Raw genomic sequence first — 13,343 nt, 5'->3', positions numbered from 1 at the left:
CTATAGCACCTTCCTTAACCATCCACCACCCAACCTAATCCAGAACTGCATTGATAAACTTATTCTATGAAACTTTGAAAGATAATAGTAAACATAACTAAAAATACACAACATTTATAATTAAAAAATAAAAGGCTACTTAGAAATAAAACATTATAATTAAAAATAAAAAATATTCCTAGTAAGGATTTAATAGCCTTAAATCCTTACTGGGAATAAACAACAGATGGTTAAATCCCAGTAAGGATTTAACCATCCCTTCAACCCTGACAGTTGCGCCTCATAAGAAAAACACCTATTGCACTAAATCAACATTATGATAACGCGAAAGTTTAAAGTATATAAATATTGTTGATTGTGTACTACCCTATATAATATTAGAATAAATAATGAAAAAAATTGAGAGAAGTTTATTAATTTCAGACCATTTGTGTTTATATATAGACGAACAACAGGCAAATGGTCTTCCTAATTTTTTATAGTAAATACTTAATATGGGGAAGCCAAGAAAAAAAGATATAGACTGGCATTACCTTTGGCAACATAATTGAGTTAAACTCTAATGATGCATTAACCAAATCTTTTATGTTAACTACTAATGAGAGGACCAAGTACGTTTTTTAAATATTTTAATATACCTTTTTTACAATACTGTCAATAGTTCAAACTAAATAAAATGCAAACTTGGTGTAAACAACTTTAGGCATAGAAAAAAAATCGAAAGCAATGAAATCTTTTTCTATTTAGCAGTTCATTTTTGACTTTCTACCATATCAAATCTTATCTTTCAATCTATTATTTATATTTTAGTTCTATTTCTTGTTTCTCTGTAAATTTTAATATTATTATAAAATATGGTGCATCAAATATTTATATACATAATAGTGTTCCGAAATTCGGATTTTGTTTCGAAGAACTTAAACAATTAGAAATTAATTTTTTTCGTACCGAAAATAAAAAAGTATTTAAAATTGTAAAAGTAGCACAACGGCTAGAATTGTAAAAATAAAACATCTTTACATACCGTAACAGGGGGTCACTACAATCCACTTTATTGCGATTTTTTTGTTTTAACGATCAATTTTGCTCTATTCAAAAAAAATTTTCAAACTTTTTTTTATTCAAATTATTAATAAAGATATCAACCTTTAATTCGAGCTAATTATCTTATAAAATAGATTAAAAACAGAAATAGTTTTAAGTTTTTTAAAAAGTGGCCATATGTTACCCTGGATTGGTGTTTCTTTAGGCCATGTATATATATGGTGTGTTGTTTTGATTCATTTACATTCAAATTACTTAAATAATTACTTTCATAATGTTAATAATAATAACTTGTTTAAAGCAATGTCCTTTGATCTATACAAAGAAAAAAAAAAAAAAAATTTAAAAAACTTTGTATATTGTATTAAATATTTTTTTTTTGTCTTTCTGTAATAACAATAAACAATAACAAAATTGTTAGGTAGCACTTACTCTATATAAATATTTAATGTTTAAAAATAGTTTTAGTCAGATTAGAAAGCACAAAGCTTCACTTGTATTCACTTTTAGATGTTGCACAAGAGATATCACATTTAACATTTCTTTTGTATCTGGGACGCTGTTAGGGTAATTTTGAATGTACAAAATCTGATTCTTCTGAGTCAGATTCCTTTTTCAGGTGGAACATTTAATTTCTTTTTGCGCTCTAATATTCAAGGTCCAAGGTCTGCATGGTTGTCAATCAAATGACTGATAAATGCTTTAGAAATAAAACTTAGTTCAATAGACGATCGATCCTGAAGCGGCAGACAATTATTAAGAGGTTCTTTATCACAATAACTGCTATTACTAATTACTAAGAACTAAGAAAGAAAATCTTTGTTTAAAAGAGTTTTTTACCTATTGTTCTGGGATGCATAATATCCTAGGTTCGTGAGGGTTGAAGTTAAAATTGTTGTAAAGCTATATATACCAGTCAAAGGACAGTAACTCATCACATGGTGTTGTTTCTTTTACTGATTGCTTTTGGTGTGCGTGCTCAAAGACAATATGGTTTTAACAATAATACCCGATTGATTTCATGACTTTAGAGAAAACTTTACTTTTCGGAGAACTTTAAATTTTGCTCTTGAGCACATCTTGTTGTAGTATTTATTGTTTCAGATAAAATAAAGTTTATATTACTTATTCAGTTTGATTTTTAAAGAAAAGTTAATTGACTGTTTCTTTTGTCGTTAATATAAATGAAAAGAGTATAGGATAGCCCTTGAAGAATCTCTGAAATTATAGGATATGAAGAAGAGTGCTGTTGACTGAGAATAACTTCCTGCTACGGTAAGAAAGGATTCGATAATCTTAAAAATGTTACATGATGCGCCGTAAGAACAAAGCTTATGGAGAAGACCAGCATGCAAAACTTTACTAAAAACTTTAGAAATGTCAATAGCCTTAGCTTCTCCACATCTATCTAATTACATGATTAATCGTAACGATTATAATTGTTTGCAAATCAACTGTAGAAAGAGAAAATCAAAATCCATATTGATTATCAGAAGGTAAGTTAATATCAAGATTCAAGAAGAGAGAGTGTTTGTTATTAAAAGATTCGAAAACTTTATAATGAAAGAAAGAAGACTAATAGAACGGTAGTTAGACGATCACTCTCCAGAGATTTTAAAATAAGGATGAAGGATGCAGCTTTCCAGCAGGCTGGAAACACGATTTCGATAAGCACTTGTTAAATAATTTTAAAACTATAGAAAACAGCTCCGAAAACACTTTTACAAGACTATTACAGGTATGTTGTCCAAACCACAAGGTGTAGAAGAGTATGAGTAGGAAATCACTTTAGATACAGATGCTAGAGTTATACGAATATCAAGCAATGGGTTAACAAGTTTGTCAGCTATATCAGATAAAACGCAAGTAGTGGAACCAAGAAACAATATTGATGGAAAGTGCTCAGCGAAAATTCAGTTTTCTTTATAGGTGAGATGACAAAATCTTAGCCATGCAACAGAGGTGGAATAACAGCTTTTTTATCATTATAGATACTGTTAAATATTCTATCCATTATGAACACTGTTAAAGATTCTGTTAAAGAAGTCACGAGAGCCTAATTTTTGAGACGATATACGAGATTTTGTAACCTGAGAATAGCTGGCTTTATCGTTAGACAAAATCTTTCTACACTGGTTTCTAGCAACAGTATACAGCCGTCTGTTTTCTTGTGATGATGTGATTTCTTATTCTGCTAATTTATGTGAAAATAATGGTTTCAATTAAAAATTGCAGCAGCACAATGCAAGGAAAACCATCTAGAAGAGTGAGGCTTGAATTAGGATCTTTGAGGCAGAATAAAAAACACCATGCCAAAATAAATCCAAGAAGTTAAGTAAAAAGCTTATTTGTCAGCAGGAAGACGAAAGATTTCTATTCAAGCGCCATTACGCAAAAAATCACGAAAGATTCCCAGTCAGCTTTAAGGCAGTTGTAAGAGGTAACATGATAGATGGATTCTGATGATGAAGAAAAGTGAGATTTTGAAAACTAAAAAAGATTTTGAAAACTAAAAGAAAAATGATTCTTAATAAAAACTATTTGAGTTATAGATTGAGAAAAACAAAAACTGTGTGCCTTAATATTTGCAGAGTTACTAACACTAGAGCCAAGCCATTCCATGTGATTACCATTAAAGTCATCAACAAAAACAATAATGGCTGAAGATAAAGAGAAATGCTTGGTCAATTTGATCAGATTTAACATCAAAAAGAGTGCAATCTTGAGATGAAACAGAATGAGAAAGATGAAAGAAAAAGGCAATAGAGTGAAGTGGTGCTAAACGAAAGCACATAAAAGAATAGTCTGAGGAATTAAACCAAGTTTCCGGCATATGGGTGAGTTCTAACAAATGTAAATGCGCAGGAAAGAATCTGGCCATTGGAATCTTTACAAATTAAATGAAGATAAGCATTGACACTTAGATCACAAGAGATAAAACCGGAACTCAAGTTAGTCTTGCAAAGAGCAAGTAGGTCTGGTGAACTTTCATAGCATTAACATATGAACTTTGCAAGATATAAGACTCAAAATATGAAAAATTAATTTGAAGACCACAAATATTAGTGAATGAAGAATTTAGAGAATTTGGTGATGACGATGGCTATTTGAGTTTTATGGTGTTTAGTACTTCAGTCATTTTTAAACTTATGAAAGTGCTTGACTCAAAGCACATATCTTACTTAGTATACTCTTTAATAGTCTAAGCAATTGCCTCAATACTGTTAATAAACCCCAAAGCTGTGGTAAAGGGCTCCAACTGTATCGCCAAAAGTACAGAGACACCATTCATGCGCATCATGACACTGTTAGTACTCTAATATTTTACAGCTCTTAATTTTGACAACTTGTGAGTACATTCTTCACGTAGTTCAACAATTTTTTGAAAAAGACTAAATTTTATTTTATTTTTTATTTTTTAGACATTTAGACTGATTTATTTATAAGAAATGATTTACTTAAATTCAAATGTAATGGTAAACGTGTTATTGTATGATATTATTACTACGTTCATCAACATTGTTTTTAAGTCAAGCTTAATTTAGTTTATGAGGCTAATAATTATTCTAAACATCGTATTTTCTGTAAAATAACATTGTTTATGATTCATTGCAGGATTTTGCAACACAACTAAATTGGTTATAGAAATCTTTTACTTCTTGTAAACAGTCGAAGAATCAGTAGCGTTACATAAAAATGCATGTTTGTATTAATGTATAACTTTTTTAGTAAAATTTCAGAAGTAAAACAATCTGATATTAAACTGATATAAAACCAAAATATATCCTAAATATAATATAAATATTGATTTAATTTAAAAAAATAACATTCAAGTTTATATTATTATTGTGCAGATTATATCGATAGTTTTACCTTATTATTCTAATATATTTCTTTTAATAACTTGACATCTCTTTGTCAAGTTATTAAAAAAAAAATTGGATATTTTCTTGAAATTGGAATAATTTAAAGGTATTTTCTTATTTTTTGAATATATATATTCTTATTTTATTCTTTATATTTATTCATAAATAATACTATGTTATTATGAATATTATTTATGCCATAAAAGTTAAATATCTTTTTGTCTTTACACCAAATTATAATTTACACGAAAACAAAATATATTTTTGTCTTGGTTAAAATCCAGCGCGAAGAATCTTGCAAATCCTAATAAGATTTCCTAATAAGAATTTTAGTTAGATTAGTAAGACTAGCAAGACGTGCAAAAAAACTAATAAGATCTTATTAAGATTTGTAAGTTTTCGTGCAATTTCTTAGGAAGATTTGGATGAAATGAAAGATCTTAATAAGATTAGTAAGATTATTCTTAATTTCTTAGTAAAATTTCCAAGTTATAGGAAGAATTCTTAGTAAGATTTGTAAGATCTTATAAGATTATTTTGTATTTATTCCGATGCTACTAAATTCCACTTATATTTTCGCGTAGAAAACTAATAAATTAATTAATAAAACAATTAAGTACTTTAAATAACTTTTTTCTCAAAACAAATTTATAATTACAATAAATAACAATACATAAATACCTTATAAATACAACATGCTCATGTTAACAGTATATGTAATACATATAAAATATAATACAACAAATCACTGATGCAAGACTATTCCACACTGCATAGACACTTTAAATGAGAAAATTGTATTTTTAAACTTTGAAAAAAAGGTATTACCAATGAAATATATTAATACTCATAAAAAACATTATATACTGAACTTTTTATCAAGTGTTTACAAATCAAAACACAAATAACAAAACACAAATAATGAGAGTCAATCTCTCTATAAATGATAAAACTATGCAATATAAAACTGCGCGCAGTTTAACTGTTTAAATACTTCTGTTTTAAATCAAGTTCCATCTCATTGATATTGTTTACAGCTGTGTCAAAAGCCAGTTCACTAAAGCGTTTTACAATTGTGTATGTTCACTAAAGTGTTTTACAATTGCGTAGCGTCTACACAAACTTGTTTAGGGTAGCTTTTTCTAGTGTTTTTACCAGTATAATTTATCTTTGGATCGACTTAGTCAATTTTTAATTTTTCTGCACCAAGAGATTTTATGCCAATTTAATAGTGTTTTTATGACAATTCGTTTCCAACAATGATGAATAGATCAACACCCTCCTGAATCTATAGTTTAAAGAAGAAAAATTATTATTTTTAATTAACTGTTATCAATTTTAAAGTTAATTTAAAAAAATAAATAAAAAAAGTTATTACTCAAGACTAAGAATAACACTAAAGAGCAAGACTGTTTAGCACTGTTGAAGACTATACAGTAAAAACAACAGTTTCACATATTTGTGCACCCAGTGGCACTAGTTTGTGGATATACATCCTTTTCACTGTGCACTGGTGTTTAATTATTACTTCTGACATTACACAAAAAAAACTATTATACATAACTGAGATGTTTGAATATGATTATGTATAGAAATCAACTAAAGGTCATATATAACATATATTAGACCAAATTCCTCAGATACAAAATGCTATTTTTTTTTGAAATTAAAAGCATGAACTAATGTGGGTTTTGTCCTGTAGTCTTCAAATAAATACAATATTTATTAACTTACAACTATATATATTCAATTCCCAGTGTTCCAGGGTATGGAAGATGTTGTTTCCCTTAAGAAAACAAATTAAATATAATACAGGGTGTCTGCCAATTAATATAAGATGGATTTCCCTAACTTTTCCCTGATTTCTGACCTGTTTTTGCTGACTTAATTTAAAGTTACGACAGCTCAACTTCAGAGAAAATCAACTTAAATTCTTTCGAAAAAATGCTTTTGTGCAAATATATATATATATAAATATAATTACAAGCAACATTCAAATTATCAATAGAAGGCCATAACAAAATTCTGCTGAATAAATTTTACATTATGCGTATGATATAAGACTGACATACGTCATGTAAGTTTGCCACATCCCTGAGTTTTTCAAAATTCAACCTGATTTCCCCGATTTTTTTGCAGAAACCTGAATTGCCTGATTGCCTTGATCTGGCCGACACCTTGTAATAACTTCCGCATAATCTTTATGCATATTCTGAAAATGAAATATTACATAATTTAAAAAAAAATTGAAACTAATTATTTTAAATTGATTTCACAGCTGTTACGGAATGAGAAATTATTGGGGTATGTACTTTTCCTTAAACAACTAAAATTCAATAAAATAAATAAATTTTTACCATTGTCTTTATAATATTATAATTAGCAACGCATATACTATATATTATTCTGACATATTACAATTAAACATTTTAAATCTTACACTTTTATTAAAGAGCTTGCTTTTGCTTACTCATCCGCAAGATTTGCCATAATTAAATAGTTTTGCCACAGGTAACATCTTTGAATTTTTGTTTTCGCAACCATTAACAGGTTTTTGTTCTGTGTTCATCATGTTCGTCATATTCTGAAAACATATTAAAATTAACTGAAAATTGCATTATATTAGACAAGCTACTATATTACATTAGGACATTTTTAAGTATTTAAAAAAAATTTACAACTTTCTTACTGTCAAATTATCAAAAACTGGTTAGATTTGTGGAAAACATAAAGTATCCTACTTATCTTACTTTACATTCCATAATAAGTAGTTTAAGTAGAACTGTTGGTGTTGTTCAAATTATTCCTTTAAACTATTAGTGGCTTGTTGCACCTGCTTGTCATTATTTGTTTCTACATATATATTGAACTAATTACATAATATTATTACAAGAATTTAAAATTATAGGCTAATGCTTTAATATATATATATATATATATATATATATATATATATATATATATATATATATATATATATATATATATATATATATATATATATATATATATATATATATATATATATATATATATATATATATATATATAAATTAAAATAGAAAGATATTGATTATTGATTAGAATAACCCAGCCAGCATGTCCAATTAGGCCCCACATGGGGCCCAAGTGGGCAGCTCTATGGGGCCCATATGGGTTGCCCACATCCCGCCCAAGGAAAATTGTCGCTGGGCGTGAATTGGGGCCCCAGTTGGCACGCCCATTGAGCTGCCCGCTTGGGCCCCAATTCACGCCCAGCGACAGAATCCTAGGTTTGTTTTTTAATTGTTTTAAAGCAGTGAAAAAAACAACAACTTAAGCAACACTTAAGTGTTATTTAAGTTTTAGATTATCTAAAATCAATTAAAATTAATTTATAATTTTACCAGGATTTATTTTTTGCAATGTGATTTAGATTAATTATGCAGGACGTATTCAAATTATATTAAAACTATTCAAAAACCAATTATAAAATTTCAACATTTTAAGGAACAGAAAAAATACGCTGCTACGCGTTTACACGTGTACCTGTGAAAATTGTAGCCTAATCTAGTACTAGATTAGGCTACAATTTTAATAGGTCGGATTACTTTTTAGGCGCCCGAAAAACATACTGCAACACCGAAACACAAAAATAAGTGATCAATTTTGCAGGTCGTATCTTTAACATATTTTAAAGAACCTTTACATTTTGCATAATTAAATTATACTGCCAATATAATTATTATGAACACTAAGTAAAATACAACATTATAAACACCTCGAACAAAATTGGAAAATGCATATTATACAAGTGAAGCAATAATTGTTCTAAAAATGCATAAAATATTCGAGTTAAGTCAAACAAAAAATTGCAAAAATGTATATACCGTTGATCTAAATATCACAAAATGTTGCATTATTACCAGGAATTTGTTTATAACAAAAACAAATTAAATTCAAGTATATAATGTATATAGAAATGTTCTTAAACTTAACAAGAAACACCATATATAGAAATATTCAAAAAAAGAGATATGTACATCAAGTAATAAGATAGCAAAAAAATGTACATAGCAGGCAACAAATTTGGATTGATACATAAATTTATATTTTGATCACTCCCTGCTTTCAGGTTGTCTCTCCCTGTTGACGTAGCCTCGTTTCATTTGTTCTTTTGGCTCTTTCCGCTCGTTTGCCACCCCGATCTCGCGCCCCAGTTAACCATTTGCCCATAGCTATCTCTATATCTTTCACAGTTGCACTTGAAGTTAGCACATTTTGCTGAACAGCACCTAAAAAAGGTTATAGTTACTAAAACACTTGCTATTTCCTTGATATAAAATTACAAAAGAGAAAAAATCTAGGTCATAGACTTATCACCTCATATTATAGTGATGCAATATTATTATTTATTATTAAATAAAAAAATTCAACACAACAACACAAAACACTTGAAATAGTATCATTAATTAAATGTAGACTAATCTTATAGTAGTCTACAGTACTACTATGATGCAAATATATTTGCATCTTTAATTTTCATAACTAAGAAATTATTTGGGGTAAAAACCTATTTGGGCTATAAAAAATATTGTTACAATAATAAACAATAACAAATACAAAATACAATTTTATACGTACTGCACAATATATTGAAAAATTCAGTTCCCTTTATTCCTTTTTTATTGTTGGTTCCACTATAATTAAATTAAAGAGCTATGTTATCTGGCATCACTGCTCTCATCATCCTTGCTACTGCTTCAAAAACTTTCCGTCCTCCAAGACTGCTCAAATGAGAAACCTATATTCAAAGTTACTATGCATTTTAACATTTACTAAAATTTATAAATAAAAATGTATTTCATACTAGGTCTTTCTAATTAATTAAACAAAATTGTTTGATTGCTTTGTAGAGTTCTATTTATTAAAAGCATTTAATTGTACAAATTGTTTAACTAGATCTACTTTGGTAATAAAGTTTACAATTCTTTCAAAAACACACAAATAGCACTTCTTTCATAAAAACTGCTTAAATTATATAATGTAATTTAAATATAAACTGTTCTCTAACCAGAGCTTTAGAAATGTTGTAGTTTGTTTTGAGCTTATCGTTTAATAGCTGGAAGTCATGGAGTTCTTTTTTAGGAATATTGCCACGGGAAAGTTGTGACGCTTGGCTTACCACATTTTTTTGTTGCACTAAAGCATTTAAAATATTTCCATGAATAGTTTGGGTGACTTTTATTTCCTGAACAGTTTTTAAAATTGCTTCGAGATAAGGTCTCAAATTTGAGCCTATAAAACAGAATAACTGAGCATTTTAAAAAACTGATTACTGCTGTTAACGCTACACGCTACTAATTCTGATATAGTTAAAAATTGTATAAGCAAACTCTAAGGTGTTATCGTCAACAAAAATTGTAAGCAAAATCAGTGTCATATACATAACAATTATGCAGTTACTGCAGCAGGAACTATTTGCATTAAATCTTGCTTCCCTTTGACAAAATTGATGAAAGTTGTGTGTGCAAAAATTTGTATAATAACAATAATTTATTAAGTTTATTTTGGCATGAACGTAATCGTATACTATAAATAATATAAAATACGCTAACCTCCTGAATGAAAATTCATTGCTGATAATGACGAAGAGCTCGGCACATCAGTAAGCAAGGTGCACAGATCAGCTGTTTTACATTTATTTAATTGAATACATTATAAAATATGCAGAAATAAAATTAATAGATAATTTAGTAAAGACTACAGCCAAGAAACTTAATTAAATTAGGCTTTACAATACATCTAAGGTTATACTAACCTTGGATATCTTGGCCAATATCAGGAACAACTTCAGCTACAGAAACAATAGCTGTTTCATGAGCAGTCAATGGTATATGCTGACTGGTTGAGCTAGTAGTAGGCGTACTGCAGATGGCTGGTGAAACGTGTCCAACAGAAAAACCAACAGGAGAATTTGTTGTACAAGGCGGTTGACAAGGAGTGATTTGTAATGATTGAACAGATGTAGAACTGGAAGGATTATATTGAACATTAGAATTTATTCTTGGAGGTGGACTGGGAGGTTGCAGCAAATTTGACTTTTTTCTAGGATATTCTTCATTGTCAGTATCAGAACCTGAAGAAATTCGCTTTGAAGTAATGAAACGCCTGAAAGTGTAAAATTATTATATATAGTCGAGAAATAGGCCATCCAACGGAAACTGGTATTAGTATTTAATTTTGTTTTTTGTTTGGGTAAGTTTTATATCCATTTTTAAACACTTAGGTGGTTTGGATGGTTTTTCATAGTGACATATAAATGCCATTATAAAAGAGTAGAAGCAATGTTTTACAACAGGATGACCTTCATGGCATTAACATAAAGCAGGTTGTACTGGATTACATGTTACTAATAGCAGAACAACCTTACTTTACGTAAGGATAACCTGACCTGACTATAACTGAATATTAATTTAATAAAATGATTGAAATATGAGTTACATACTTTATGTACAAATGAGTTACATATATATATATATACATTACAAATGAGTTACATTGTTTGAAAATTATCTATTAAATCGAAATTTAATTACGGATTGTATGTAATAATAAGGAAACAACAAGGTTTTCTTACCCATGTTTACTCCTCTTTGAGGTTTGTTTGCGCACTGGAGCATCTTGGTCAGTTGTGCCAATGTCTGATTGACTCAAGGCTTTTGTCACCTTTTCTTCAGCCTTTTCATAAGTTGCTAAAATATACAGCTAAAAATTGATATTAATTCATGCTCAACATTTTTTTTAATTTCTTTGCATCATTTGTATCAAAAAATTATTGTGTGAATATAAATTATGCCTACAAAAACATTATATTGTACCTGCTCTTCCCAGAACTCTAACAAAAAACTTTGGCCAAGTTACTAATGACTCACATTGATCACTAACAAGCTTTTTAATTGTATTTCTGCTTACTTTAAAAGAAAAGAAGCACTCTTCTTCCTCTTCTGAAACAAACCATGATACTGGGATAGTGGCTACTCTATGATTACTTATAAATTCGACAATAGCAAACTTAAATGACATGTTGCTGCAAATACAAATTAGGAAGTGAGGAAATGATACTATATTTAAATAATTGTCATTTCCTATATTTGAAATATAGTAATATTTAATGGATATAATTATTAAATACTAGATTTATTATAATAAATATAAATATAATAAATAAATATTTAATTAAATATGTTGTAATAATATCCATGGTTTAAATCCTAAATCTGATTCCACAGTTAGAAAAATTAATACTATATCAGCAATGATATTACATTAAAATACATGATATTTTTTAACTAATTTATATAATTTATTTAGGAATATTATAAATTTTGAGGATTTATATAATATTACGCCACTTAATTGAATTAAGGACGTTCTAAAATGTAATAAATTTTACAAAGAACTTTGCAAGAATAAAAAAACATTGCCAGATTTTTTATATGCATTCAGCTATGTTAAAGAGCCATTAAACACAAATTTTTTGGTCTACAAGAATTATTTATCATAAGAATTATTAGTCATATTGACTTACTAAATTTATTCTTGATGCAACAAAGGCATAAGAACAAAGTTATCACCAAAAGGCATAATAACAAACTTTTTTCCAATCTTCTCAGACAGTACAAACTTTAGATCTGTGGATAAATGAGCAGCTAAAAATATTTCTAAATGAGTAGAATCTAATGGATAAATAAAAAATGGTTCCAAATGAATGAATTTGTTGTAAATAATGAATGTATCATTTTTTGATGTTTGCAATATATTTCTGACAATTGATAGCTTCCCTAGAATTTCAAAGCAATTGTTGGCAACTGTTGATGAAATAAAAATATGATCTGTTTTCAAATGTTTATATTGTTGAAAACTTTCTTGAGAGAAATTTTATGGTACAGGACCAGTATAGTGTTCTTTTGAACGCATATTTTGTTGAACAGTGCTAGTATTTTCTGCATCCAAGAAAATACAGTCTTTTTCATAATAACGTCTCATTATTTGAGCAATTGGATTCTGAGGCCTTCTCACCATTTTTTTTATTTGATCCAAAAAATTTTCAAAGGGAAATGATGATATTCTATCTAGTGCTCCAAAGTTTCTACAATCTTGTGGCAAATGAATGACAGAGTGTACATTATATATGAGCTGGTTTGTACCATATATAATTTCAAATTCGTTAACAAACAGGAGCAACAATTTCTCTGCATAGTCACAGTACTGCAAACTGTTTGCATATTCAGGTCGAAGTAAACATATCATTGCAACAGAAAATGTTAGAAAGTTACGGTATATATTAATGGGAATAGCATCACGAAGAACAACTGCTCCCAAATATAACATAAATTGACGCAGCTCAGTTGCTTTCCACTGTTTGTATTCCAGAATTGATCGTGGTCGCCT

General features: G+C 28.5%; 1 protein-coding gene across 1 annotated transcript; it reads right to left on the bottom strand.

Moving 5' to 3' along the window:
- Positions 1-8,545: 8,545 nt before the first annotated feature.
- Positions 8,546-12,536, bottom strand: LOC136090859 (uncharacterized). Its single transcript, XM_065817835.1, has 8 exons — positions 12,527-12,536; positions 11,771-12,037; positions 11,530-11,644; positions 10,711-11,060; positions 10,508-10,579; positions 9,964-10,091; positions 9,534-9,693; positions 8,546-9,184 (listed from the first exon to the last, which is right to left on the bottom strand). The coding sequence occupies exons 1-7, from the start codon at positions 12,534-12,536 to the stop codon at positions 9,601-9,603; spliced, it is 1,035 nt and encodes a 344-aa protein (XP_065673907.1). The 3' UTR covers positions 8,546-9,184; positions 9,534-9,600.
- Positions 12,537-13,343: the final 807 nt, after the last annotated feature.

This window comes from Hydra vulgaris, chromosome 14 (assembly GCF_038396675.1).
Source record: "Hydra vulgaris chromosome 14, alternate assembly HydraT2T_AEP".
Taxonomy (NCBI): domain Eukaryota; kingdom Metazoa; phylum Cnidaria; class Hydrozoa; order Anthoathecata; family Hydridae; genus Hydra; species Hydra vulgaris.
This window is presented reverse-complemented; position numbering and strand designations above follow the sequence as displayed.

Excerpts from the sequence above, each read along its gene's own strand:
- LOC136090859 (XM_065817835.1), bottom strand. Across the intron at positions 10,580-10,710 it reads TATTGGCCAAGATATCCAAG|CTGATCTGTGCACCTTGCTT; the intron begins GTTAGTATAACC and ends AATGTAAAACAG. Across the intron at positions 9,694-9,963 it reads ACAACATTTCTAAAGCTCTG|GTTTCTCATTTGAGCAGTCT; the intron begins GTTAGAGAACAG and ends CTTTGAATATAG.